General features: G+C 42.1%; 1 protein-coding gene across 4 annotated transcripts in view; it reads left to right on the plus strand.

The window, feature by feature from the left end:
- Positions 1-24,790, plus strand: part of PHEX (phosphate regulating endopeptidase homolog X-linked) — a 212,741-nt gene that overhangs the window by 58,039 nt on the left and 129,912 nt on the right. For all 4 annotated transcript variants that reach the window (XM_034649535.1, XM_002913929.4, XM_034649537.1 and 1 more), the window contains 5 exons: positions 215-331; positions 3,239-3,322; positions 4,462-4,607; positions 13,904-13,997; positions 16,428-16,556. In XM_034649535.1, coding sequence (XP_034505426.1) covers positions 215-331; positions 3,239-3,322; positions 4,462-4,607; positions 13,904-13,997; positions 16,428-16,556 — 570 coding nt within the window. The remainder of the gene's footprint in view (positions 1-214; positions 332-3,238; positions 3,323-4,461; positions 4,608-13,903; positions 13,998-16,427; positions 16,557-24,790) is intronic.

Genomic DNA, 24,790 nt, shown 5'->3' on the forward strand with positions numbered 1-24,790 from the left:
ATGTCATGGAAGCAGTACCCCAGTAGCTGCCACCCTTCTTTCTCCCAAAGTCGTTGGTGGATGGTTGGTTTTGCCTCACACTTGTACCATAGTTTGAGTATAGAATGAAGTTGAAGAGCATTTACTTCCACCTGCTGTTTTTGCTCTTCTCTGTCCCTGAAACGTACTTTTTGATAGGCTATTGTCTGGTCACTTGCTTCTTTATCTCTTATAGTATCGGGATGCCCTTTACAAGTTCATGGTGGATACGGCTGTACTTTTGGGAGCTAATATCTCCCGAGCGGAGCATGACATGAAGTCAGTGCTTAGATTGGAAATTAAGATAGCTGAGGTAAGTCTTAACGTAAAATCCCTTTCTTTTCTTTTCTTTTCTTTTCTTTTCTTTTCTTTTCTTTTCTTTTCTTTTCTTTTCTTTTCTCTTTTCTTTCCTTTCTTTTCTTTTCTTTTCTTTTCTTTTCTTTTCTTTTCTTTTCTTTTTTTTCTTTTCTTTTTTCTTTTTCTATTTTAAAAGAAGTATACCATGAGTGAAAATATATCCTTTGGGTCCAAGGTAGAACTAAGAGCATCTCCTCCGGGAAGTAACAGGAAGAAGAACCATGACAGAAAGAAGAGGTCTTCTTTCCTTCTGCCTCCCTGCCTGAAGCCCAAGGTCCATATGCTGCCCAGCTGTGGCCAAAGAACAGCATCAGGGAGATCCTCTGACTATGTTTTCCTAAGACTTCTGTGTGGTTCCTGTAGAAGAATAGTTAGTTAATAAATCCATATTGATTTAGCTTGAATAGAAGGTTATTTTTCATTTAGTTTACTCTTTATACCAGTCTCATTCATTGTCAGTCTGACTAAGATTGGGTCTTTGGGAAGTCTGTCCATCCGTCCTGGATACTGGATATACAGTTTGATGTAGAAAGTGTATAGGACATGCTGGCAAGCATTTTTTAGCTGCCATTCTGTTGCTACCTTGTACCTAACCCTGTTTTTCATTCTTTTCTTGCCCCACTTAAATGTTATTGTGTCACATGCTGTGTTCTTTGTAAGCTACCTTAAGTTCAGTCTCAGGGTAGAGGTCTGAGAACACACTTGAGGGAGAATAATGAGAAGTCCTCACTGGCTCGCTTTGTACAGAATATAACTTCTTTTGTAGAAGAACCAAAGTATAAAATCCCTGTACATTCTAGGACCAGAGGGAACAAATGTGAAATCTGCTTGTGGGGATATCTCATAGTGGGGAAAAAATGATACTTTTATCAAGAAAGTCTTGCATATGGGTTGGTAGTCTTTCATAACATAAGTTGTTAAAAATCCTTAGTTGCACGTGAGTCCAGGTGTTGCTTGGTTTTGTGTTTGGCAAAGTGGTGGTAAGGTGTTGAGGTATGGCGTAGGGATGATTGATAGGGTCAGGAGGAATTAGTTGCTTTCAGCTGCAGTGATGTACATGCATTCCTCTCTCCAAACTCTTACTTGCAGAGCAGAAAGTTCATTCATGCATGTCACCTTTGAAGACTGTGTGAACACTGCTGCAGATGTTCTGGAGTCAAAGAGCGGGCCTCTAAGCCATGTCTAGAGGCCATCTGGATTCCCTTCCCAGGCAAATAGGAAAACCAAAGCTCTAATTTGGACTGAAGCTCTGATACAGCAGGGGAAGGCCTTGCCCTGAGCCAGGGATTTGGACCAAACAGGGAACTAAAAACAGCTGGGCTGAGGCAAGACTGGGAATTGTTGAGAGGCTAAATGAAGTGACAAATCCATGGGGTGGGGGGAAGTAGTTGGCAGAGAGCTGAAAACAGCTCTGAGGCCAAAGGGCTTCAGTCCGGGGCTGTGAGCCCTAGTGGAGGGAGGAGTGTGGACATTCTCTGAGGCAGTGATTCAAATAGAGCCAGGAAGCTGTTTGTAAGATTCATGAACTCTCTCCTGTGGAGGGTGAGGGGGGAGAAGCTGAGGGCACTGAAGCATTTAGAAAAGAGGGGGCAGATGTCTGTCACTCAGCCTGGTGTGGTTTTTGTCTTAAAAGAATCTGTGGTGCATGGATTTTTGGCCAGCCGGTAACTCTCACCTCCATCTTTTATACCCCTAGGTCATTCAGAATTAGTGGAACACATAGTACTAGTGAAACTTCTGAAGCTAGAGAGACAAGACAACTTAGCCAAGCACAAATAGGTCCTTGTAAATACAGCCATGGAAGTGTGCATTTAACCAATACCAGCTAGAGAGAAGCATTCACAAAGGGAGGGCATGTTGATGGAGTGGCCCTTGTGATTGGAACCAAGTAGAGTTTGATTGGAAAGGCTTGACAGAGAAAATAAATCTTGGGCCAAGTCTTGAATCCTAGTTCAAACTATGGAGTGGTGATGGTGGCTAGGGGTGCCAGGGTAGGAGAGGCCTGTGTGAGGTGTGAGGTAGAAGATAGGAAGTTTAATGCAAGGGATTCAGAGGATGGAGGGCCTTAAAAGCACAGTGTGTTTTAGGGGTATGGGGAGCTACTTCCCGTCCATGGACATGATTAAGATGGCCCTTGAGGAAGGTAATCATTGCTGCTTTTCTTAGATTCAACATAGCTTAGATTTGATGTTGGCACAGTGGCCAAAAGCATGAGTATTGGGAATAGAAAGAGTGTGAAGAGTCAAGGTTGGAGATGTAGACTTGGAAATATTTGTTTGAGTGGTAACTGAACTCATTCCCTGAGCATTGGTGACGGTTGGGTGGGGGGCGTCTCCAGGCCAGAGAAAGCAGAGGGAAGAGGGGAGGGGAGGTAATGAGCTCTTGACAGAATGATCACAGATGGCAGTGGTATCCAGATAGTCTCTAGTGCTCTTTAGTGAAAATGTGCCCCAAGGGATGAGGGCTGGCCTGTGGTTCATAAGCTATCCAGGTCATTATCTGGATACCACAGGTGAAGGTGAGACGTTTGTCTCAGTTGCCTAATGTCAGTTTGGCTGTCAGACCTGAGCCAGTAATCGGCTTTTGTCCATCCACATTAGAGGTGAGGAAGGGATTTGGGAAGTTACTTTTGGACTGAGGGCGGTGTTTCACACGGAGCGGGACAGGAAAGATTCTTTTTATTATCTTAATCTTAATTTTGCCTAAAGTGATGTCTTTTTTTCCTCTCTCTCCCAAGTTGAGCACTGCGCCACAATCTTGAAAAGCTTTACGATGCTCGGCAGATGTTTCGGCACATACAGAAAGTAGTCATGCATCAAGAGATGGTTCATTTGAAAAAATAACCAAAGTCTCTTTCCAACAGATAATGATTCCACATGAAAACCGAACCAGTGAGGCCATGTACAACAAAATGAACATTTCGCAGCTGAGTGCTATGATTCCCCAGGTTGGTGAAAATGATCTAGGAAATGTTATCTTAGCTGGTCATTTTACAAGCAATTGTACATCATCTGTGTGTGAATTTTTGCCTTTGTAAAACCTACTATCAGTCTTACTGGTTATCATCATGTTTGTCAGTCACCACATAAAATATCCCCTGTCTGTGCATTAGGATGCTTTCTCCTGTAGGGAACAGAAAACCTTTCCAAGAGTGGCTTAAAAACTTAAAGCCCATTTTCTTACATGACAGAAGTCTAGATGTAGGTGGCTGTTGGTGTTGCTTTTGCTGTTGAACAGTGTTGTCAAAGACCCACGTTTGTTCTTTCCACTCCAGTCTCCTTAGGGTGTTGCCTTTTTGACTTCCTGTTTGATGACTCAGGGTTGTAAGGTGGCTACTGTAGCTCCACATATCACATCTGCCGTCAGCAGGAAGAAAGGGGAAGGACCAATGATAGTCATGTCTATCTCTTTCACCAGGAAAAAATACCAAAGCCTTTCCATCATATTCCCAGATGTATTCCCTTTATGTCTTAAGTAGGATTGGGGCCGGTGGCCATCCCTGCCTTCAGGGGAGGCTGCAAATGAGTAACTAGTTTTCCATTTCAAAAGTGGATGCAGGCAAGGGAGGAAAAAAAGAGAAATAGGCTGAAAATGATTTTTGGGGTAGCCAATGAAAAACGCCAAGAGAGTGATGCACTGAAGAGGGAAAACATGTTACTTTTTGTTGCTCCTATTTCCCCCTGCGTAAGTAAAGCTGCCCCATTGGGGAGACCAGTAGTGTAGCCTGGCCCGGGACATCTGTGTGTATCCGTGAGTGAAGGAGTGCAGTGAGCTGGGGGATGGGGGTGGGGTGTGAGGGCAAGCATGAGAGGGAGAGAAGTGCGGAGAGGGGAAAGAATGGAGGATGGGGAGCTAAGGAGGGAGGGAGAGTGCTGGAGGGGCCCGGGAGGGAGTGTGCTGTCCGCCTCCGGTGGGTCTGGGCAGCATGTGACCAGTCGTTTCTTTTCTAGATTTGAGCAGTTACATCTCTAACTATTTGGTCAGAAATACAGGCAGTGGAGTATGTTCGGCCAGCTCTGTTCCCTTTCCCCTTGCTTGCTGCCCAGCAGATGTTCCCTCACTCTGTGTTTGTCTCTCTCTCCTCAGTTTGACTGGCTGGGCTACATCAGGAAGGTCATCGATGTCAGACTCTACCCCGACCTGAAAGACATTGGCCCCTCAGAGAACGTGGTCGTCCGTGTCCCGCAGTACTTTAAGGATTTGTTTAGGATATTAGGCTCTGAGAGGAAGAAGTAAGAGCTTTCTTGTGTATTTTACCATGACTTTTGTTTTTCCTTTTAAATTATAAGGCCTTCCCTCTCACATCCTTGGAGTACTGTTATTAAAGAAAGTTACTGCAAAAGAGTCTTAGGGAAAATTGTGGTGCCCTTTGTGACAAACTGGCCAAAATCATCGTCTGGTGCCATTTACTTGCTATGATAGCAGCAGATACACAATGTTTTTGCCCCTTATTTCTGGCCTTTCTCCATATGTTTCCTCTGAAAGCCTCAATTGTTTCCTACTTTTAGGAACTAGCTATATAATGATGTTATTTTCTGAGATTTCTATATGAACATCTCTTTTTTCCAGTTCATTCTTGGTCCTTTGCTGCCTTTTCTTTTTTTCTTCCTGGTTCCTTTTTAGCCAGTAAGTCACTTTGTTGCAATATAGTGAAGTACCTATGTTGGTTAAGAGTACTGTGAGAGCTGTAGAAAAATTGCACTGATGAAACAACTTCAGGAACTGTCTGGTTTTTCTTATTTTATATATTTTTAAAATATTTTATCTATTTATTTGAGAGGGAGAGAGCGCACAAGCTGGGCGGGGGGTCAGTGGTGAGGAGCAGAGGGAGAGGGACAAGCCGACTTTTTATTTATTTGATAAAGAGAGTGAGGGAGAAAGAGGGAAAGAAGGAGAGCAGGATCGGAGAGAGCAGGGCAGAGGGAGAAGCAGACTCCCTGCTGAGCAGGGAGCCCCAGTGTGGGGCACAGTCCAGGGACTCCAGGATCATGACCTGAGCCGAACAGTAGACACTCAGCTGACTGAGCTATACAGGTGCCCCATGGCTTTTCATATTTTATTTTATTTTATTTTATTTTATTTTATTTTATTTTATTTTATTTTATTTTATTTTATTTTATTTTTTGGATAAAGGCCACAGAAGCCAAAATTAGATTTTATTTTTTATTTTTTATTTTTTTTATTATTATATTATGTTAGTCACCATACAGTACATCCCCGGATTCCGATGCAAGGTTCGATGCTTCATTAGTTGTGTATAACACCCAGTGCACCATGCAATACGTGCCCTCCTTACTACCCATCACCAGTCTATCCCATTCCCCCACCCCCCTCCCCTCTGAAGTCTTCAGTTTGCTTCTCATAGTCCATAGTCTCTCATGTTTCATTCCCCCTTCTGATTACCCCCCTTTTCTTTATCCCTTTCTTCCCCTACCGATCATCCTAGTTCTTATGTTCCATAGATGAGAGAAATCATATGATAATTGTCTTTCTCTGCTTGACTTATTTCACTTAGCATTATCTCCTCCAGTGCCGTCCATGTTGCAGCAAATGTTGAGAATTCGTTCTTTCTGATAGCTGAGTAATATTCCATTGTATATATGGACCACAGCTTCTTAATCCAGTCATCTGTTGAAGGGCATCTCGGCTCCTTCCACGATTTAGCTATTGTGGACAATGCTGCTATGAACATTGGGGTGCATATGGCCCTTCTCTTCACTACGTCTGTATCTTTGGGGTAGATACCCAGTGGTGCAATGGCTGGATCATAGGGTAGCTCAATTTTTAACTTTTTAAGGGACCTCCACACTGTTTTCCAGAGTGGCTGCCAACTTGCATTCCCACCAACAATGTAGGAGGGATCCCCTTTCTCCACATCCTCTCCAACAATTGTTGTTTCTTGCCTTGTCTATTTTTGCCATTGTAACTGGCGTAAGGTGGTATCTCAGTGTGGTTTTGATTTGAATTTCCCTGATGGCTAATGATTTTGAACATTTTTTTATGTGTCTGTTAGCCATTTGTATGTCTTCACTGGAAAAGTGTCCGTTTTAGAATTTGTTGCTTTGCTACTTTAGCACTACAGAGAAGAAGATCCTAAAAATGCCCACGACAGGGGCGCCTGGGTGGCACAGCGGTTAAGCCTCTGCCTTCAGCTCAGGGCGTGATCCCAGCGTTACGGGATTGAGCCCCACATCAGGCTCTTCTGCTATGAGCCTGCTTCTTCCTCTCCCACNCCCACTCCCCCTGCTTGTGTTCCCTCTCTCGCTGGCTGTCTCTCTCTCTGTCGAATAAATAAAAAAAAAAAATGCCCACGACAGAGAATTTTACATCTTCATGAAGCCATTCAGATTTGACTACAGAAAATAAAGCACAGCAAGGTCAAGCAGCTTTACAAAGGCAGTTTACTAAGCTAGTTGCCTGACCACAATTAAAAATCATATTTTCTTATTTGGACTTACAGCTGTCTTGTCAGGAGTTATGTTAAAAAAAAAAAAAGAAAGAAAGGCACCTGCTGAAATCCTAGAGATAAAATTTAGCATCCATCCCTACCTATGGAGACACTTAAACACCTTTGAAGAGCTGCGTTTCCTTTTAAGATGATATTTTATGATAAAAGCAGTATGTGTTCATTGAGGAAAGCATACAGAAAAGGGAGAGAAGAAATAATAAATTTACTTAAAATTCTGCCATTTAGAGATAAGCAGTGATTCAAAAATTTTCTAAGTGAAAATTGGATCTAGAGGTAGGTTAGTGGATATGGGGTGGGTAGAGCCTTGCTCTTCAAAGTGTGCTCTGTGCCAATATTAAACTCTATGGTAATTAACTAGAAATTAAATAAAAAACTGAAAAAAACAAAGTGTGCTCCGTGGACCAGTTATGCCAACGGCATCACCTCTGGACCTTGGTAAAAATACTGATTCCAAGGCCCCTCCTCCATAGAGGCTGAAACAGTAGTTCTGGGGTGAGGCACTGGAATCTGAATTTTAACAAGCACCCCAGGAGACTCTTTCAGTTAGTGCTTTTGGGGGAATCACTGGGTTTGAAGACTTATTCATGTTAATCACTATTATGGCTACTGGTTACCTTTGATCTTTTAAAAAAAACTGTTGTTCGCACTTTATAGATGAGGAAGCTGTGGTAAAGTGACTTCTGCAGGACATACCTTGAAGAGGGGGTGGAGCTGAGATTCTGAACTCCGTCACCCTCATTTCTACATTCTGTCTCTGGCACACATATCCCTGTGTGGAAAAGAGACCCTTGGTAGACGCTTTACTGCTAGTTTTGGAGATAGTCCGTTCCCTGGCATTTCCAGGGTTACAAAGCCATCCTGGGTTGGTGTCAGCCTGTCTGGCTTGACTGCTGCTTCCCCTCTCCTGTCATGCCCCCTGCCAGCCTGGCGGTATTAGGCTTTTCTTTCAGACCGAGTGGCTGTGGGGGCGGTGGTACTACCTCGCTAGCAGGCCGTGGTTCATGGCACAAAATGAGAGCAACGAGACCCCCGCAGGGGTGGCACCAGAGGCTGCACTGGCACTTGCAGTTCAAGGCAGTAGGTGGCCAGGGCAGGGCCATTTGGAGGCCCAAGCTGGAGGCTGCCTGTGGGGAAAAGGAGTTGGCGTTTAAGGTGGAGAGGGGGTGAAGATGCACTGATGTGCTGTGTCCCTCACATTATGCCCGTCTCTTCCTAGCTCCATGTTGAGTGATCTCACGTGAACAGTTTGAAATGGGAATATTCACACCATGGAAATTGACAAATGCTACAAATCAAGTTTTGGGTTTTTTTTTTTCTTGGAAAGCCAGTTGTGAAACATTGACTAGCACATCTCTGGTTGAGATATGCTGCAGATGTCCCTCCCTTTCTGTCCTCCCCTCAGCTCACCCCCCACTCCTGACTTGCAGATGCCTCAGACAACCATCTAATTTGGTCTGAGGAAGAAAATGGGAGGAGGGGAGAGGCTGAGGAAGTATGGGATTAGGGAGATTTTGCTTGGGGTCTTCTTCCAGGCAAGGCCTGGCCTCATGGAGATCATCTGCATCTGTTCTTTTTTTTTTTTTTTTTTTTTTTTTTTTTAAGCAGGCTGGCTGAAAGCAAACCCTCGGAGATTCTCCCAAGCCTCTGTGATCTTTTCTGTCTTCAGTTTTATTTTAATATAAAGCAAGCACACTGTCCATTAAAGTGAGAGGATTCTCGTTGGACATATACTCCTAGAGGCTTACCTGGAAAATGTGCTGTTATGTGGACCTCTTACAGGGCTTAGTGCTGCTGAGGGTGATCTGGGGCCTTGTTGTTCAGAGTATGACCCATGGAGACCAGTATAGGCCTGGCCTGAGAGCTTGTTAGAAATGCAGAAATCAGGGCCCGCTCCAGACCTACTGAATCATAATCTGTCATTTAGAAGGATCCTCGGGGGGTTCATATACACACTAAAGTTTAAGAAGCACTGATCTGGGGGCGCCTGGGTGGCACAGCAGTTAAGCTTCTGCCTTTGGCTCAGGGCATGATCCCGGCATTGTGGGATCGGGCCCCACATCAGGCTCCTCCTCTGGGAGCCTGCTTCTTCCTCTCCCACTCCCCCTGCTCGTGTTCCCTCTCTCGCTGCCTGTCTCTCTCTGTGTCAAATAAATAAATAAAATCTTTAAAAAAAAAAGAAGCACTGATCTGGGATTTGGAAATTCCTAGTTTAGCTGTGTGTGCAGAAAGAGAAGATAGAGCTTTCCTAGACCAGCGGTTCTCAAACCTGACAAGCGTCAGCACTCCATGAAGGGCTTGTTAAAATAGCCTGCTGGGTCCCATCCCACAGTTCTGATTGATGAGATCGGGGTGAGGCCTAGGAATTTTCTAACAAGTTCTCAGGCGATGCTGAAGCTGCTGGTCCGGGACACACTTTGGGAAGCACTGCCTTAGGTGTACCTTTGAGCAGTCTCTAGGATTTAGGAAGATCTCTTTGGCTTTGAAAACCTTTGAGAAGAACCTGTTTGGCTTTCCTCAGTAGTTTGTTTCTTTCTTTCTTTCTTTCTTTCTTTCTTTCTTTCTTTCTTCTTTTTTTTTTTTAAGATTTTATTTATTTATTTGACAGAGAGACAGCCAGCAAGAGAGGGAACACAAGCAGGGGGAGCAGGAGAGGATGAAGCAGGCTCCCACCAGAGCGGGAGCCCGATGTGGGACTCGATCCCAGGGCTCTGGGATCATGACCTGAGCCGAAGGCAGACACTTAACGACTGAGCCACCCAGGCGCCCCTTTCCTCAATAGTTTGACTTAGAGGAGCCTGTGCAAGCTCTGGGATCTGAAGACCAGATGTTAGTTCTGGATTTGCCACATACTTGCAAGTCCCTTGAACTCTGACCTTTGTTTTCTTCATCTGATAATGAGAATAATAATAACCATCCCCACATTGTTACGAGGATCAGAAAAGGCACTTAATGAGCTCTTGAATGCAAACAAATGGAAGCTGTCACTAATTGACAAGGGGCATCAAGGACGTCTTTAAAAAAAAAAAATCTTCCCAGTCAGAGGCTTTGGGAAATGATTTCATGTTGCTCTTCTAATGGTGGGTTCTCTCCCAAGATGTTTTGCTTTCCTCTGCTTTATTTATTGCCATTTGGGGAATTACCATACTGCTGAAAATGCTTTTTGGAAAAAAGAAGATATTATGTGTTATTTTCAAGGACTGTTGCTGAATAGGATTTTTGTTTTGTTTTTTGATATATCTGAGCGTGAAGTGGCAGTGATTCACTCATTACGGTCAGATCTGTTTCTGGCGTGGTAATATTAGCACTCCAAAGCTGGGCTCCCCAGCGTTCTGCCTGTATATTTATAACCCACTGGAGCAGCTCATCAGTGCCATTGTCTTGTGGTGCGAGCTTCCCTGCATGCCCTCTTCCAGCCCTCAGAGGCCTTGTTCTACTATCGTCTTAGTAATGCCTTGCCCATGATGGCCTCACACACTATTCTTTCTTTGTATCTGCAGATTTCTGCGAAGCGTTTGGGGTCTCTTGACTGGCTAGAAAATCTTTGCTGAATTAGAGGCATTATAATTTATCACCATGTAGCATGGGGAAAAGCACAGAGCCTTTAGAGTTAGACCCACTTCCATCTGGTCTAGCCCCCATCGCTTATTACACTGGTTCTCCAACTTGTTTGCACATTGGACTTAGCTGAGGGAAATTTAAAAGCAGTATTTATGCTGGGTCCCACCCTAGAGATTCTGATGTCATTGCTGTGGAGTGGCCTGGGCATTTATCTGGACTTTTTAAACTCCTCAAGTGATCCTACCAAGTTGAGATGCACTGACTACATGGTCATGAGGAGTTAATGGTTCTGGGTCTCAAGTTTCTTTATATGTGAGACTGGCCAGTAACACCTCTCCTGTAGTGAGGGTGCCCACACTTTTCCAACCCAGGGCACTTGCACCACCTTGCCTCTTCCATCAACCACCACCAACCACCACCATCAGCCCCATCCTAACAACTTCCCCAGGGAGTCTGGCTTATCCCTGTGCCCTTGAGGGAATACCTTTTGAACTCCTGGAAACATATCTGCTGGCCATGGACCGTGTTCTAATGTGCACCTGTGCCTCCACCACAGCTCTCAAACCTAGGAAGCCATATTTTATGGTTGAAGAACATACAGACCTTGCGTTAAGGTCAGGCTCACCTTCTCTGACTCTCTAGACACTGGGCCCTGATAGCTACCTGCCTTGTTTTCTCTGTGGCTGAACTTTCTGCCTATCTCTGTGGGTGATGACCCTGCTCACCATCTTCTCCAATACATAAGCTATTCCTTTTTTTTTTTTTAAGATTTTATTTATTTGTCAGAGAAGGAAAGAGAGCGCAAGCAGGCGGAGCAGCGGGCAGAGGGAGAAGCAGGCTTCCTGCTGAGCTAGGAGCCCGTTGCAGGACTCGATCCCAGGACCCTGGGATCATGACCTGAGCTGAAGGCAGATGCTTAACCAACTGAGCCACCCAGGTGTTCCCTACATAAGCCATTCCTAATTAGTTAGTCCAGAGTTTATATTCCTGCCTCACACCCCTAAGGTTTCCATTCTTTAGGCCTAACTCCATCCCTGTTCCTCTCATGAGACTGAATCTTATCCCTCAGTCTGAGATATGTGCTCTTTCTGGTGAAGTGTCTGGCATGTGCTTTTGGGTGCTAGAGTCCACCAAGTCGTTATTTACACACTTACCTTATTTTCCCTGCTCAGCTCAAAGCTCCAGGAGATCAAGGACTTTATCTTTCTCACCTTTCCATCTCCCCAGCACCTAGAACTAGTAGCAAGTATCTGTGTGGTCAGGATGTGCTGAATGAGTGAAAGAAAGTACTTAAAATATATACCCTTTCATGTACTTAAAATGTATTTCTTCAAGTAAAAAACCCAATTATATGAGCAAGTGGAAACCTGAAGTTCTGTGTGCCCCAACAAGACTGTAAGCTCTCTGAACGTAGGTGCTGGACTCCTATTTCTTTGCAGTACTCAGGGCATCTGTAATGATGGTTGGCCAACAGGAAGTGCTCAGTGAGCACTTCTTGCTCAAGAGTAGAAATGTGAACTGAGAAGATCCAAAGAAATGACCTACAACTACATATTTACTATAGTAGCCTGAAAAGAGAACTGGACTTCACTGCTGAGTGGTGGTCTCTGAGGGGCAGTGTGCATACCTCAGCATGGTCCACTGGGTCTGAGAAGAAAATTATAGAATTTTTATATATCTTCATTTTTTTCCACTAAAAAGAGAATTAGGCTTGGTTGAGTCCTATATAGATGGCCACAGACCCTTCATTTGATCTGTATGGCACACACCGGGGGGGGGCACTGTAACCCTCACTGGTTTGTTTTCAATTGGTACATTGAGAAAATAATCTTAAGGCGTTTACTATATACCTGTAGATTAATGAATTGTATTAAGTGGTTTAACCCCCACAGAATGGACAAGTGGCTTAAAAAATTATTGTAGAGGGGTGCCTGGGTGGCACAGCGGTTAAGCGTCTGCCTTCGGCTCAGGGTGTGATCCTGGCGTTATGGGATCGAGCCCCACATCAGGCTCCTCCGCTATGAGCCTGCTTCTTCCTCTCCCACTCCCCCTGCTTGTGTTCCCTCTCTCGCTGGCTGTCTCTATCTCTGTCAAATAAATAAATAAAATCTTTAAAAAAATTATTGTAGAGAAACAGAAATTGAAGCTATTACTAATAATGTAAGAATAAAGTGAACATCAGGAAAATGGCAGAAGTGAGCCTTCTGCCAGTCTAGTATGCTATCTTGGTTAGCCAGATTTCAAGGTAAAAAACCATGGTGTTCTAACCAGATCTGACAAGGATGTGTTCAAAATGTTTTGAAATAGTTAGGAGCATTCTATGAAATGTGGATTTGTATCCAGTGTTACTGTTGTAGTAACCCAGTCCTATGTGGATAATGTGTCTTGAAGAATTAACTAATAGTGTTTGAACTTTTGAAAATATCTTTATTTCATTTTATCTTTTGAAACTCCTATTTCTGTATTTGTTAAAAGCATTCCTAATATGTTAGTACATTAGTAGATCTCTATATAAGCTAAAATAGCTATGTGAATACTGGGTGAATATACTGGAATGTATTTAATTGCTGAGAGTGCACAACCACTGGGTTAGAGTGCCATGCAAATGAGAGTTGGTTGTTCTTAATGGGCCAGATACCATCATCATGTCACATGGATCTTACATGGCTGGATGACCCAAGAGCCATCTCAGGAATGTGTGTTATTAGTCACCATGGTAATGGCACAACTGGGAGGAGATGGGTCATTAAAAATTCATCATCGCTATTGAGTTAGAAATTAGATCACACATCCTTCTGAGGTCAGAGCATCTTTTGCTTGTAGAAAAAGGCAACAATTAACAAAATGTAATGGATTTTTAAAAATATCCATTAAGGGCACTACATGCGCATATGGGCTTACTCATATGTTTGGAAGTTAATGACAACAAATCTGGAATTTAGTCTTTATTAAGGGTTTTGTTAGGTTTATTTTAACCTCACGGTAAACCTGTAAGGTAGGGATCATCCTCGTTGTATGACAAGAAAAGATAAAATCAGCAAGCTTAAGTGACAAGCTCACGCTCATGTAAGAATAGAACCAAGGTGCAAATCTAGATAATTGGTATTGGCCAGTATATTGCTGTTTGTTCCCAAAAGTAAGAATTCATCTGCATTTTATGACATCACCTAATAATTGCCAGGTATGGACAGTTTCTAGATATAAAGAGCTAGGCGACAGTGGATTCCATGCCCTGAGAGGGAAAGCAAAATGTTGATGCTGAGGCCTCGGGCTGGAATCTTCATTTCATCTCTCTGTATTAAGTGGTGAAAAGCAAACCAGTTTTGGTTGAGCTTATTGACATTGTATCATCATATGTCATTTCTCAAGTGCAAGTTCTACAGTTTTGTATGAGCAAGAGGTCCCTCCATGGAGCTTGGCCAGCAGTTTTCTCCAAGGTGTTCTGCAGAGTATCAGGTATCAACCTGATTGTAATAAATGTGCATTTCTCTCTGGTGACAGGACCATTGCCAACTATTTGGTGTGGAGGATGGTGTATTCCAGAATTCCAAACCTTAGCAGGCGCTTTCAGTATAGGTGGCTCGAATTCTCGCGGGTAAGTTTGAAGACGATTGCAGTGTTACATCACTGGATAACTTTACATGCCGGCACAGTCTGTATATTAACTAATCCAATAAGAATCATCTTTAGGGATGGGACAGAGGGAGTTTTGCAGCCCAAACTCTACTTTATTTATTTATTTATTTATTTATTTATATCAAGTGAAACCTTATGTACTGTAAACTACACTCAAGCTATACTTTGATGAGGCCATATAAAGATATTTGGGGCAATATTTGGGACTATCATATTGTTTTCACTCCCTCTTATCAACTTATTCCCGTTTACCCCAATGTTTTTAATTGGGTCACTGTAATTACAGTTTTAATGTATCTTAGTGATCTATTTTTTTTTAAGATTTTATTTATTTATATGACAGAGAGAGACAGCTAGCAAGAGAGGGAACACAAGCAGGGGGAGTGGGAGAGGAAGAAGCAGGCTTCCAGCGGAGGAGCCTGATGTGGGGCTCGATCTCGGGACTCTGGGATCACGCCCTGAGCCGAAGGCGGAGGCTTAACGACTGAGCCAACCAGGCGCCCCCTTCGTGATCTATTTTTGTAACTCTTTTTCATTTTCAGTGTTCTAAATATTAAAAATATGCATAATATACATTTTAGATGGTAAAGTTTCATCTTTAATTTAAGGATAGAATTTTTTCTTTAACTTTATCTTGACTTTCATTCAGTCTTTGAATTTATCCCAATTCTGCTAGACCGAAGAGGCCTAAATTTAGTCTCCCCCGGGAACCTGGCTCAATTATTGCCTGAAACACTTTGCTTCTTTCCCCCTCACCTGGTTCTTTGATTTTTACTTCACTCCCTCATTCACATAGGTGTTATTTTGCCTTTGCTTCACAAGCTTTTGTCTGAGTAATTTTCCCATTAATAAGGACCTAATGATTCTCTGGGTTTTTTTTTTTCATTTTAAATATTTTGTGACTTTTAAAAGGTATTTTAAATTTATTTTTCTCTCAATTAGAAGTGAATGACAAATTTTATAACAGTGCTTTCATTTAACAGATGTTTCGGTTATTAGAGAAACAGGTGAGTACAGGAGTTTTTGGTGGGTCATTACTATGGAGCAGTAAGAGTTATTTTGGATACATTTTGGCTCTCAAAGTCACTGGATTATTGAGTTTTATAGAGAACACTATAAAGCAGCTATATTTATTGAGGTCATATCAAAGGGTTAGGTTACAAAATAAGTGGATTTTATATATACATATATAAACATATATATATATATATATAACATGTATATATATGTATGTACATATATAAGTATATATTTATATTTACATATATGTATGTGTATTTTTAACTCCTGTGGATCACATAAAAGATAGTACCCAGCTGCTTTTCGGCCCTACTGTGAAGAGAAAAAGAGAGAATGGTGTAAGAAGTAGTGTGTGAAAATTGAAGGGTTAGGTATGAGGGGATGTTTCTTGAGTGTAAAGTGCTAAATATAACATTGAATTGCCAAAGACAGTTGTAGGATCTCTTTCCCTAGAGAATTAAAAAAATACATTGATTCTTTCTGTCTGTGAGGGGTTGTGTTGCCAGAAAGCAGGGGAAGGAAGAAGAGATGAATCTCAGTGTTAACCCCGTGTGTGCTGTGCCAGCAGCCTGGGTCTACTGTGGTGCACGTGGCACCTTCACTGTGCTCAGTGCCTCCCTGCCTTGCTGCTTGCCTTTGGTTTGCATTTTGAGCGCTGAACTTCCATCCTCCAAGGGCATTTTAAACACTATTTATTTTTTTCTTTTCATCACAAGAATAAACCTTTGAGCCTTCCAAGTCCTGCTTTGGAACCTCCTTACTTGTTTGTAAATGTTTTCTTGTAATGGCTTAATTGGGACAGATGGGAAAAACATTTTCATCCATTTTTTACTTGGTTATGGGTGTGTTCTTTGCTATGATAAGATGTAAATATTCTTCTTGGTTGTTCATGGTGGGCCATGTTGTCTTTGAACTTGTGAATGTACTACCCAGAGCAAGGAAACCCTCTCTGGGCAGCAACTTTGATTACCCGTTGATACTAGACCTTTCCTAGTGAAACTTTAGTTCCCAATGGATATTAAATGCTATCTAGACACTTGGATGGGACAGCATCCACTCATTTCCCTGCTAACTGCAGAAAAGCTGTGCCATTGTCCTAATCCTTCATTTAATGGAGAAAATTGAAAGGAAACGATAAATACATTATTTTCTGCCATCAAAATATTTTCATTCAGTTTTAAGTCTAACTAGGAAGAATCAGAATTTATTTCTTCATCTGATTTCACTGTTAGCTCTACCATTGGACACATGTATTTGGGTTGGGGTGTGCCATGTTTTGTAGCCTGTTTTCTCCAGGTGGTGTGATTTTTTTTTTCAGCTATAGGTTTTATCCAGGTAAACCTCAATCTGGATCAATTATCTCCCACAGGTAATTCAGGGGACTACAACTTTGTTGCCTCAATGGGACAAATGTGTAAACTTTATTGAAAGTGCCCTCCCTTATGTTGTTGGGAAAATGTTTGTGGATGTGCACTTCCAGGAAGACAAGAAGGAGATGGTAAGTGCTGCTCCCCAGCTGGTAAGAGCCATGGAAGTCCACCAGGTCCTCCAGCTCTTGAAGCAATGAACCTAGCTAGATAATAGTTCAGCTTCAGAGAGGAATTCCTGCAGTACGCTAATAACTACAAACTCAAACCTAGAATACAGTTGTGAAAATTAAGACAAGTTGGAAATGAGAAAAGAAGCATGAAATCATGTCACCCAGAGTCTGACTTTCTCCTGTAGAAGCTCATTGTGTAAAGTCGATGCTTAGGAACAAAGAAGGCCTAGGGACTAGATAATTTTATGATTAGTTATTAGACTGTTGTAATTACAAAAGAGAGAGGTTTTCTAGTCAGGCTTCTTTGTTTTAGAGATGAGGAAGTTAGAGACCCAGAGATGGAGAGATTTGTAATATATTTAACAACTATTAAGTGGTTTAGAAATAGAAATAAAATGCAGGGTTTTTTTTCTACTTGTCTTATGCTGTTTTCTGGAAACTTCAGAAGTGTGACATTTATTTCAGAGACAATACTGTGTGTCTATTTTTTGTTGTTAACCTAAAAAGAAATCATTTTATTTTGGAAATTCCTAAGCATATACAAAAATGGAATAAGCAGTATAATGAGCTTTCCTGTACCTCTGATCTGTGGTAATTTGTAGTTGCTGTAATGGCATTAATGGCCCAGCCAGATCTATCTGCTAATAAAACATGAGGTTTAGTTTCATTCATTTACTCAACAAATACTTGTTGAACACCCATTATATGTCAGGTACTGTTCTAGGCACAGAAAAAAGATCCCTGACCTCTCTGAGTTGACATTCTAATGGGTGGGGGGACAGACAAGTATGTTGGAAGATGGTAAGGACCCTGGAAAAAAGAAAAAGGAGGTCGAAGGGATTTGGAAGTGCTGTAAGGTGAGGGTGTGTGGGACAGGTTATAGGATTAAATAGGGTGGTCAAGGAAAGCCTCACTGTGAGGATGACATTTGGCAAAGATTTGAAGGATGTGAAACAATTAGATATGGCAGCTATCTGGGGGAAGAGTGTTCTAGGCCAAAGGAATAGCTAGTGCAAAAAGTCCTATGGCTTGGATTGGCCTGAGGCACTCAAGTAATAGCAGGGAGGACCATGTGGCTGGAGCAGAGTGAGTGAGGGTAAGAAGCAGGTGCTTCAGTCATAGCAATAATAGGGATGGTGGCATTTTGTAAGGCTTTATGGGCCATTGTGGACTTTTATCCTGAGTGCATTGGGGAGCTAATATAGGCTTTTGAGCAGAGGCCTGATGTGACCTGACTTATGTTGAAAGGATCACCCTGCTGCTGTGCTGAGAAGAGTTTGGAAGGAGTCAAGGACAGAATCAGGGAGACTAATTAGAAGACTATTGAAAGGGGCGCCTGGGACGCTAAGTCAGTTAAGCATCTGACTCTTGATCTCAGCTCAGGTCTTGATCTCAGGGTTGTGAGTTCAGGCCCTGTGTTGGACTCCACTCGGAGTGTGGAGCCTACTTAAAAAAAAAAAAGACCATTGGAGGGACCAGGTGAGAGATGATGATAGGTTGGACCAGGTTGTAGCAGGGGAAGTTGTGAAAAGGGGTTGGATTCTGAAATAGAACCAAAATAATTTGCTGACAGATTCAGTGAGGGACCTGAGAGTGAGAGCTTTGTGTCTGATTTCAGTGGAAGCATGAAGTTGCTGTTAACTGAGAAGAGAATGCTGTGGGAAACCAGATTTGGATTTGGGAGAGATCAGAAAGTTAGTCGTGGCCATGTTGAACTTGAGAGGTTATCAGACTTCCAGTTGAAGACATCAAGGAGGCAGTAGGGTATGAGTCTTGGCTTGAGGATAGAGGTTGGGGTTCACTGTTGAAAGAGACAGGAGAAGGTGTGGAATAGTTGTCCAGGGGAGTGGGAGAGTGAGTAAACTAAGGAAACATGGTTACCCGGAGGCAGTAATGGTGTAGATGAGGTTGGAGGTCATGAATTGAAAGACTCCTCACCTTCACAGTATGTTCTTCATTTGTTTCGGCTGCATTAGAGGAGAGGTTATATTTTGAATTAGAAATTTGGATTTAGCCATGGTGGAGATTTTTTGGTGTGTATTTTCTTTGTGACGAATTATAGTTTACAAGTGTCATGAAGCAAAATATCTAGGAACAATTAACTAATGTAGGGGAGGAAAAATAATTTCCCTCTACCCTTCTAGGTTCTTGAGATCCCACTGTGATAAAACAGATTAATGAAAGAAAAACAAACAAGTTTAATAAGGCGCATACCTCCTGTATACAAGGGAGAGACCCAAGAAAACTGAGGAACTCCCAGAAATGGCCCAGGCCACCACCTTAATTACTATCCCCAGCTAAGGAAAAAGAAGATGAGAAGATGTGGGCACAGGGGTAGGCAGGCCAGTGGTGGGAGGTTACCAGGAAAAGCACAGTAGACAAAAGGTAAGGTTGTTATGCAGATTTCAGTCCATGCTCTTGTCCGTTCATCAAAGTTTCTAGAGATGAGAGTCATCCTCTTTTTCCTGATACAGGGAGGAAGATACCTTTACAATGCAGATTTCCCTCCTAAATGTTAACTTCTCTCACAGAAGGGTAACTTCGACTCTGTTTTGAGAGGGTCCCCTGTGTCTGTAGCTTCTCAAAAATAATCAGTCCCAAATAATCATTATGCCCAAGAGGTATGTTTTAGGTATATTTCACTAATAATGATCCATTGTAGTCATTCAGGTAAGAATATATGAGCAGTTTGGATGCAGCTGCTCAACAAACACTGGTCTTAAAGGCAAACACGTAAAGTCTGTTACGTCATGATAATTCACATGGTTGTTATTATGTGCTGCTACATAGTATGAGCTGTTTGGTATTGTGTGTTAATACTGTTGGGGAGGAAGAATTTCCTATGCCCTTCAAGGTCCCCCCTTTTTTTGTTTTAGATTTTATTTATTTGAGAGAGAGAGAGAGAGAGCATGCACATGTACGGACATGAGCAGGGGAAGGGGCAAAGGGAGAAGGAGAGAATCTCAAGCAGACTCCGCACTGAGCAGGGAGCCCGAGGTAGGGCTTGATCTCATGACCTCGAGATCATGACCTGAGCCAAAATCAAGAAGAGTCCAACGATTAAATGACTGAGCCACCCAGGCTCCCTCAAGGTCCCTTTAGCTGGATAAAGGATCAAATTGACCTGAGACAGATCAACAGGACAAAACCAAATTAGCTTTGTGCATATGGAGAATCCACACAGACATGAAATTTTAAAGACTGGCACCATGGGGCTTACATGAGCTCCTGAGCTCAGGAGGAGTGGGGTGTGAGGACACAGGGGAGGAAGACCATTTGCAGGAAGGTGAGAGAAGATGTTTGGAAAAATAGCTGGCCTTGCTTTGCACAGAGATTACAGAGGAATTACAGATTAACAGAGGAATCTCTGCTAATAGCTCTCTTCCTCAGGAACAGTCTCTCCTTTCCAATGTAATTAGGCAGCTAAAGAGGGAGGTAAGGAACTTTTCCTGAATCCGCAGGGTTTTGTTTGCTTTTGACTGAAAATAATTTTGCCGAAGTGGTCCATCTTGAGGCAGCTAGCCCTTGGCACCTACAGTAGGTAACACGTAACTACGTATTTGCTGAAGTTTACCTTGGAATACCTAAGTATATTTACCTGAATTTTTTTTTTTTATATTTGGGGAATTTTCTGCCAAGTTTGAGACTGTATTTGAACCTGCAAGTCCCCTTCTTGCAAATAATTCCACTGGAGAATTAATGTCTTATTTCAGAATGCTCAATATTCCCATTGTGTGTTTTCTTTCACTCTTTGCTTAGAGTAAATGGATTGAGAATTTATGAGATAATCACAGTGGTAACATTATAAGCTTTGGGAAGGATATAAAAACAATTAAGGCATGACAGGGTTTTTTGTTTCTCGTTTCTTTTCTTTTTTTTTTGGCAGTTAGAAGAATTTTAAGTAATATGAAAGGTATGTGGATTAATTTGTTTTTCTCAGTTTTGGTGTGAAAGTCCCCTTTTCATGTGTTAGGGTGTAATATTCTAAAATAAAATTGATTTTGGCAGTTCTCCCCCTTGTTTTGATATACATGGGACATGGAGGTAGTGGGATAGTTACACAGATACTCATCTATTTTACATAAAATTGTTTTCCTCCCTTAGGCCGATGCTATTTGCCTCAGGGAATACTTAAGTTGGAAACTTATAAGAGAAATATCTGGCTTTTTATAGCCTTGTTACAGGGCTCTCATCCAAGAACCACCTGGAACCACTGATTTACTTGAAAAACATTCTGTATTATTAACTACAGCCCAAAGAAAAAGAAAACCAGAAAGATCCCCAGTGGGACGAATTCCAGAGACTCTAACTCCGAAGGAAGGCTGCCATTGTTTTATTTACAAAAAAGATTGCTAAGCAGATGAATACATTCAGAAGGTTAAATTTCAGGTACTTTTCAGACTTTAATGTATATACAAATCAAATGAGGATCTTCTTGTAAAAGTGCAAAATCTTACTGCATTTTACCAAGGATCTTTTAAACTTAGGTTGCGGTTAGGACGCAAGAACTTGCATAACAAGTTCCCAAGTGGTGTTGATGCTGCTGGTCCAGGGACCACAGTTGGAGTAGCAAGGCCTTTGCGTCATTCATTTGCTTGCAAACAGTTACCACCAGAATCCCAACCCTCGCGATTCATGTGAGCAGGGTAGGCTGTTGACTCAAACATCAGTACTTCGTTTACCAAAGCCTGTTGCATTAGTGCAAGTAACTGCTTCAATTTTTCACATCATTTAACATTTCCTTGTTCAAATTGGTTTAAATGGACTTTGTCAAACCCTATGTAGGGGCCTCCAGGCTTCTTGGGTTTTTTCCCTATGAACTGATTAGTTTTCCTTTGACAACTGGTACTTAGGTTCCTCCAGGGGAGTTCCTGCTTATCCTCAGTATCTGTTTCTGTAGTTTCTTAATGGCGGATTTGGCCCAACTACCTCTGCTTGTCATCCTTTGTTACAGAGGATAGGAGAGAGCAGTTCCCTTTGATGTTTCCTTTGTAGAGGAGAAAGCCCCCCCCACCAACCAGGGTTCTCTTTCTTTTCACTGGGGAAAACACACAATTCCGAGTTGCTATTTCTTTTCCACTTCTCATAGGCAAGTGTACATGTGTGTGTGCATGCGCACACACCCGCACACACACATATATACATTCATACTAACTCACTTACACATAACTATGGGAGTTTTACAGATTTAAGTAGAAATGGGAGGGAATAGCACATAGAAAAAGGAGAATTCTTCAATGCAAAGCCCCCTAAAGAGGCATCTGGAAGAATCTTGTGCCTTTTGATGGTGGGACAGGACCTTAACCCATTTGGGACTAGCTGCAGGACAGGGCATGGAGTGAGAATAGTTGCAGAACTCTTGGGACAGTTGTTGTCTTTGTTACCTACAGTGGCACTAATCAAAACAACTTGAATATGAGCCACATATGTAATTTTACATTTTCTAGTAGCCCCATTAAAAAAGTAAAAGGAAACAGGTGAAATTAATTTTAACATATTTTGTTCAAATAAATATACCCAAAATGCTATCATTTCAACAATAAATATAAAAATTATTAATGTGATAGCTTATATACTTTATTTCAAACTAAGTCTTTGAAATCTCATGTGTATTTTATACTTATGGGATATCTCACTTCAGGTTACCCACGTTTCAAGTGTTTATTTGCCACTGTGGCTATGATATTGGACATGTAGTTACCATATTGGACAGTGCCCATTTAAAGAATTGAAGAAGGATCCTTCATTATGCTGGGGATTAGTCCTTGGGTGAGAGGGTGCTCATAGCCAGGTTTGGGAGGGCAGGGTCATCGGTCCCTGACCTTGGGTTTCACGGAGGGCTCTAATATCAGGGGGGAAGGACTCAAGCCATACCAGGATTCATGGCTTGGGAGCCAGGATTTGGAGTCAGGCTGCTACTTGGTGAAGGTGTTTCAGGTTCCCTGGTGTACCAGTGTAGAGGAGATAAATTCCAGGTGCTACTCTGCGGTTAGTACCTGGGAATCTTGCTTCTCATTGGCTCACAGACTGGGTGGAGTAGAGTCTACAAGTTAAAGTCATTCAGTGCCTTGAACTTGCAAAGGACTTGGTCAAGCTGAAAGCCAGGGGTTCCAAGATCAAATACCCTCACAGGCAGTAATATTAAATAACACACAGAAGTAAAGCTGGCTAGGTATCAGCAAAAAACCAGGGCAAGTACAATGATGAGAGGTAATTGCCTCTGGAATTTGGTGTCTGGGACACATTAGTGGTGAATAGAAATGAATATGCTATCTAGGATTCAGCTCAGGCTGTATTCATGCAGGATGCCTGCCGTGCTAGGTTTCTGTTTCTGTGTGTGTGTGTGTGTGTGTGTGTGTGTGTGTGTGCATGTGCGTGTGTGTTTTAAACTGTGTTTCTTTGTTTCTTGAGAGAAGTCAGAGATAGGGATTTTTATATGAAATCTTTCAGATTTTAAATCTTTGTCGATACTTTGGAGGCTAAACGAAATACGTCCTGGGGATACCATTTTGTGTCTTTTACACTAACATTCTCTCTCTCTCTCTCTCCTCGGTCTTCAGAACCAAAAATCAGGACCTTGTTTATTAGATACCTTCTTTAATTTTTTAAATCTTATTTAGAAGACCATGTATAATTTAAAAATACAGCATATTAGCCAAATATTTAACAGGTTGCTTTTGTGGAAAGTTATACGCAAGATATGAAAATGACTCCTTAAAGAATCCATGATGTGTCGTTACTATAAATAGAGATGATGCTCTTGTCCCATGGTAACAAACTCTGATCTGTTTGCTCATGGCCTAAGTGACAGGAGAAGATTAGGGGTGTGTGTGGGTGGGGAGGGGGGAAGGAAGGATGTCTAAAGTATTACTTGATATTTTTCTTTTCCATTTTATTTTTATTAAATTACTATTATTATTATTAATTTTTAATATATTTTTTAAAATTTTTATTTAGAGTGTGAACGTGCACACGGGAGTGCAGGAGCATGTGAGTAGGGGTGGGGTGGGGGGAGGAGCAGAGAGAGAGGGACAAGCAGACACCATGCTGAGCACAAAGCCTGATGTGAGGCTCTATCCCAGGACCCTGAGATCGCGACCTGAGCCGAAACCAAGAGTTGGATGCCCAACCAGCTGAGCCACCCAGGCACCCCTATTACTATTTTTAAAGTAAACTCTACCCCTAATGTGGGGCATAAACTCATGACCCTGAAATTAAGAGTCTCACACTCTACCAACTGAGCCAGATAGGTGTCACTTCCTTTTTTATTTTTATTTTAATTTTTAAAAAATATTTTATTTATTTATTTGACAGACAGAGTGTGCACAAGCAGGGGGAGCATCAGGCAGAGGGAGAGGGAGAAGCAGGCTTCCTGCTGAGCAAAGAGCCTGATGTGGCCTCTATCCCAGGACCCTGGGATTGGGATCATGACCTGAGCTGAAGGCAGACGCTTATTGACTGAGCCAACCAGGTGCCCCCACTTTTTTTTCTTTTTATTATTGATGATGATTTATATCTAAAATATATCAGTAAATGCCCCCAGGTAAGTATCTGCACCCATGGAGGGTAGGTAAAGATACCAATGATGGCCAGGAAGGGGGGGTGGTCAGGAAGGGCCTAGTGTGACTGTAGTGGTAAGGGTTTTATGCTTTAAAAATCTGGCAATAATAATAAAGTAGCTAACTTTTACTGAGGTTTAACTGGATATCTGGTACTCTTCTAAGTGCTTTTAATGTGTTAACTCATTTAATGCTCACAGTGGTCTTGTATCTGCTTTTACTGCCCCTCATCTTCCAGATGAGGAACCTGAGGCTCCAAGAGTTTAAGTAATCCCAAGGTCATACAGCTTAAAAATGGTTTAGGTGGGGTTCATGCCCAGATAATCTATCTTTAAACTAGTGCTTTATTCCCCTGCTTCTCACTGAAAAAAAAACAGTCAAATCTTCACTGATTTTGTGTCTGGAATGAGGAAACCAGTCATAATGAGGAGACTTTTTTTTTTAAGATTTATTTTTTTTAGAAAGAGAGAGCAAGCATGTGAGTGGAAAGGGGCAGAGGGAGACGCAGTGAGAATCTTCAAGCAGACTCCCTGCTGAGTAAGGAGCCCAGCATGGGGCTCAATTTCATGACCCATGAGATCGTGACCTGAGTTGAAATCATGAGTCAGATGCTTAACAGACTGAGCCACCCAG

The sequence above is a fragment of the Ailuropoda melanoleuca genome, chromosome X (assembly GCF_002007445.2).
Source record: "Ailuropoda melanoleuca isolate Jingjing chromosome X, ASM200744v2, whole genome shotgun sequence".
NCBI lineage: Eukaryota > Metazoa > Chordata > Mammalia > Carnivora > Ursidae > Ailuropoda > Ailuropoda melanoleuca.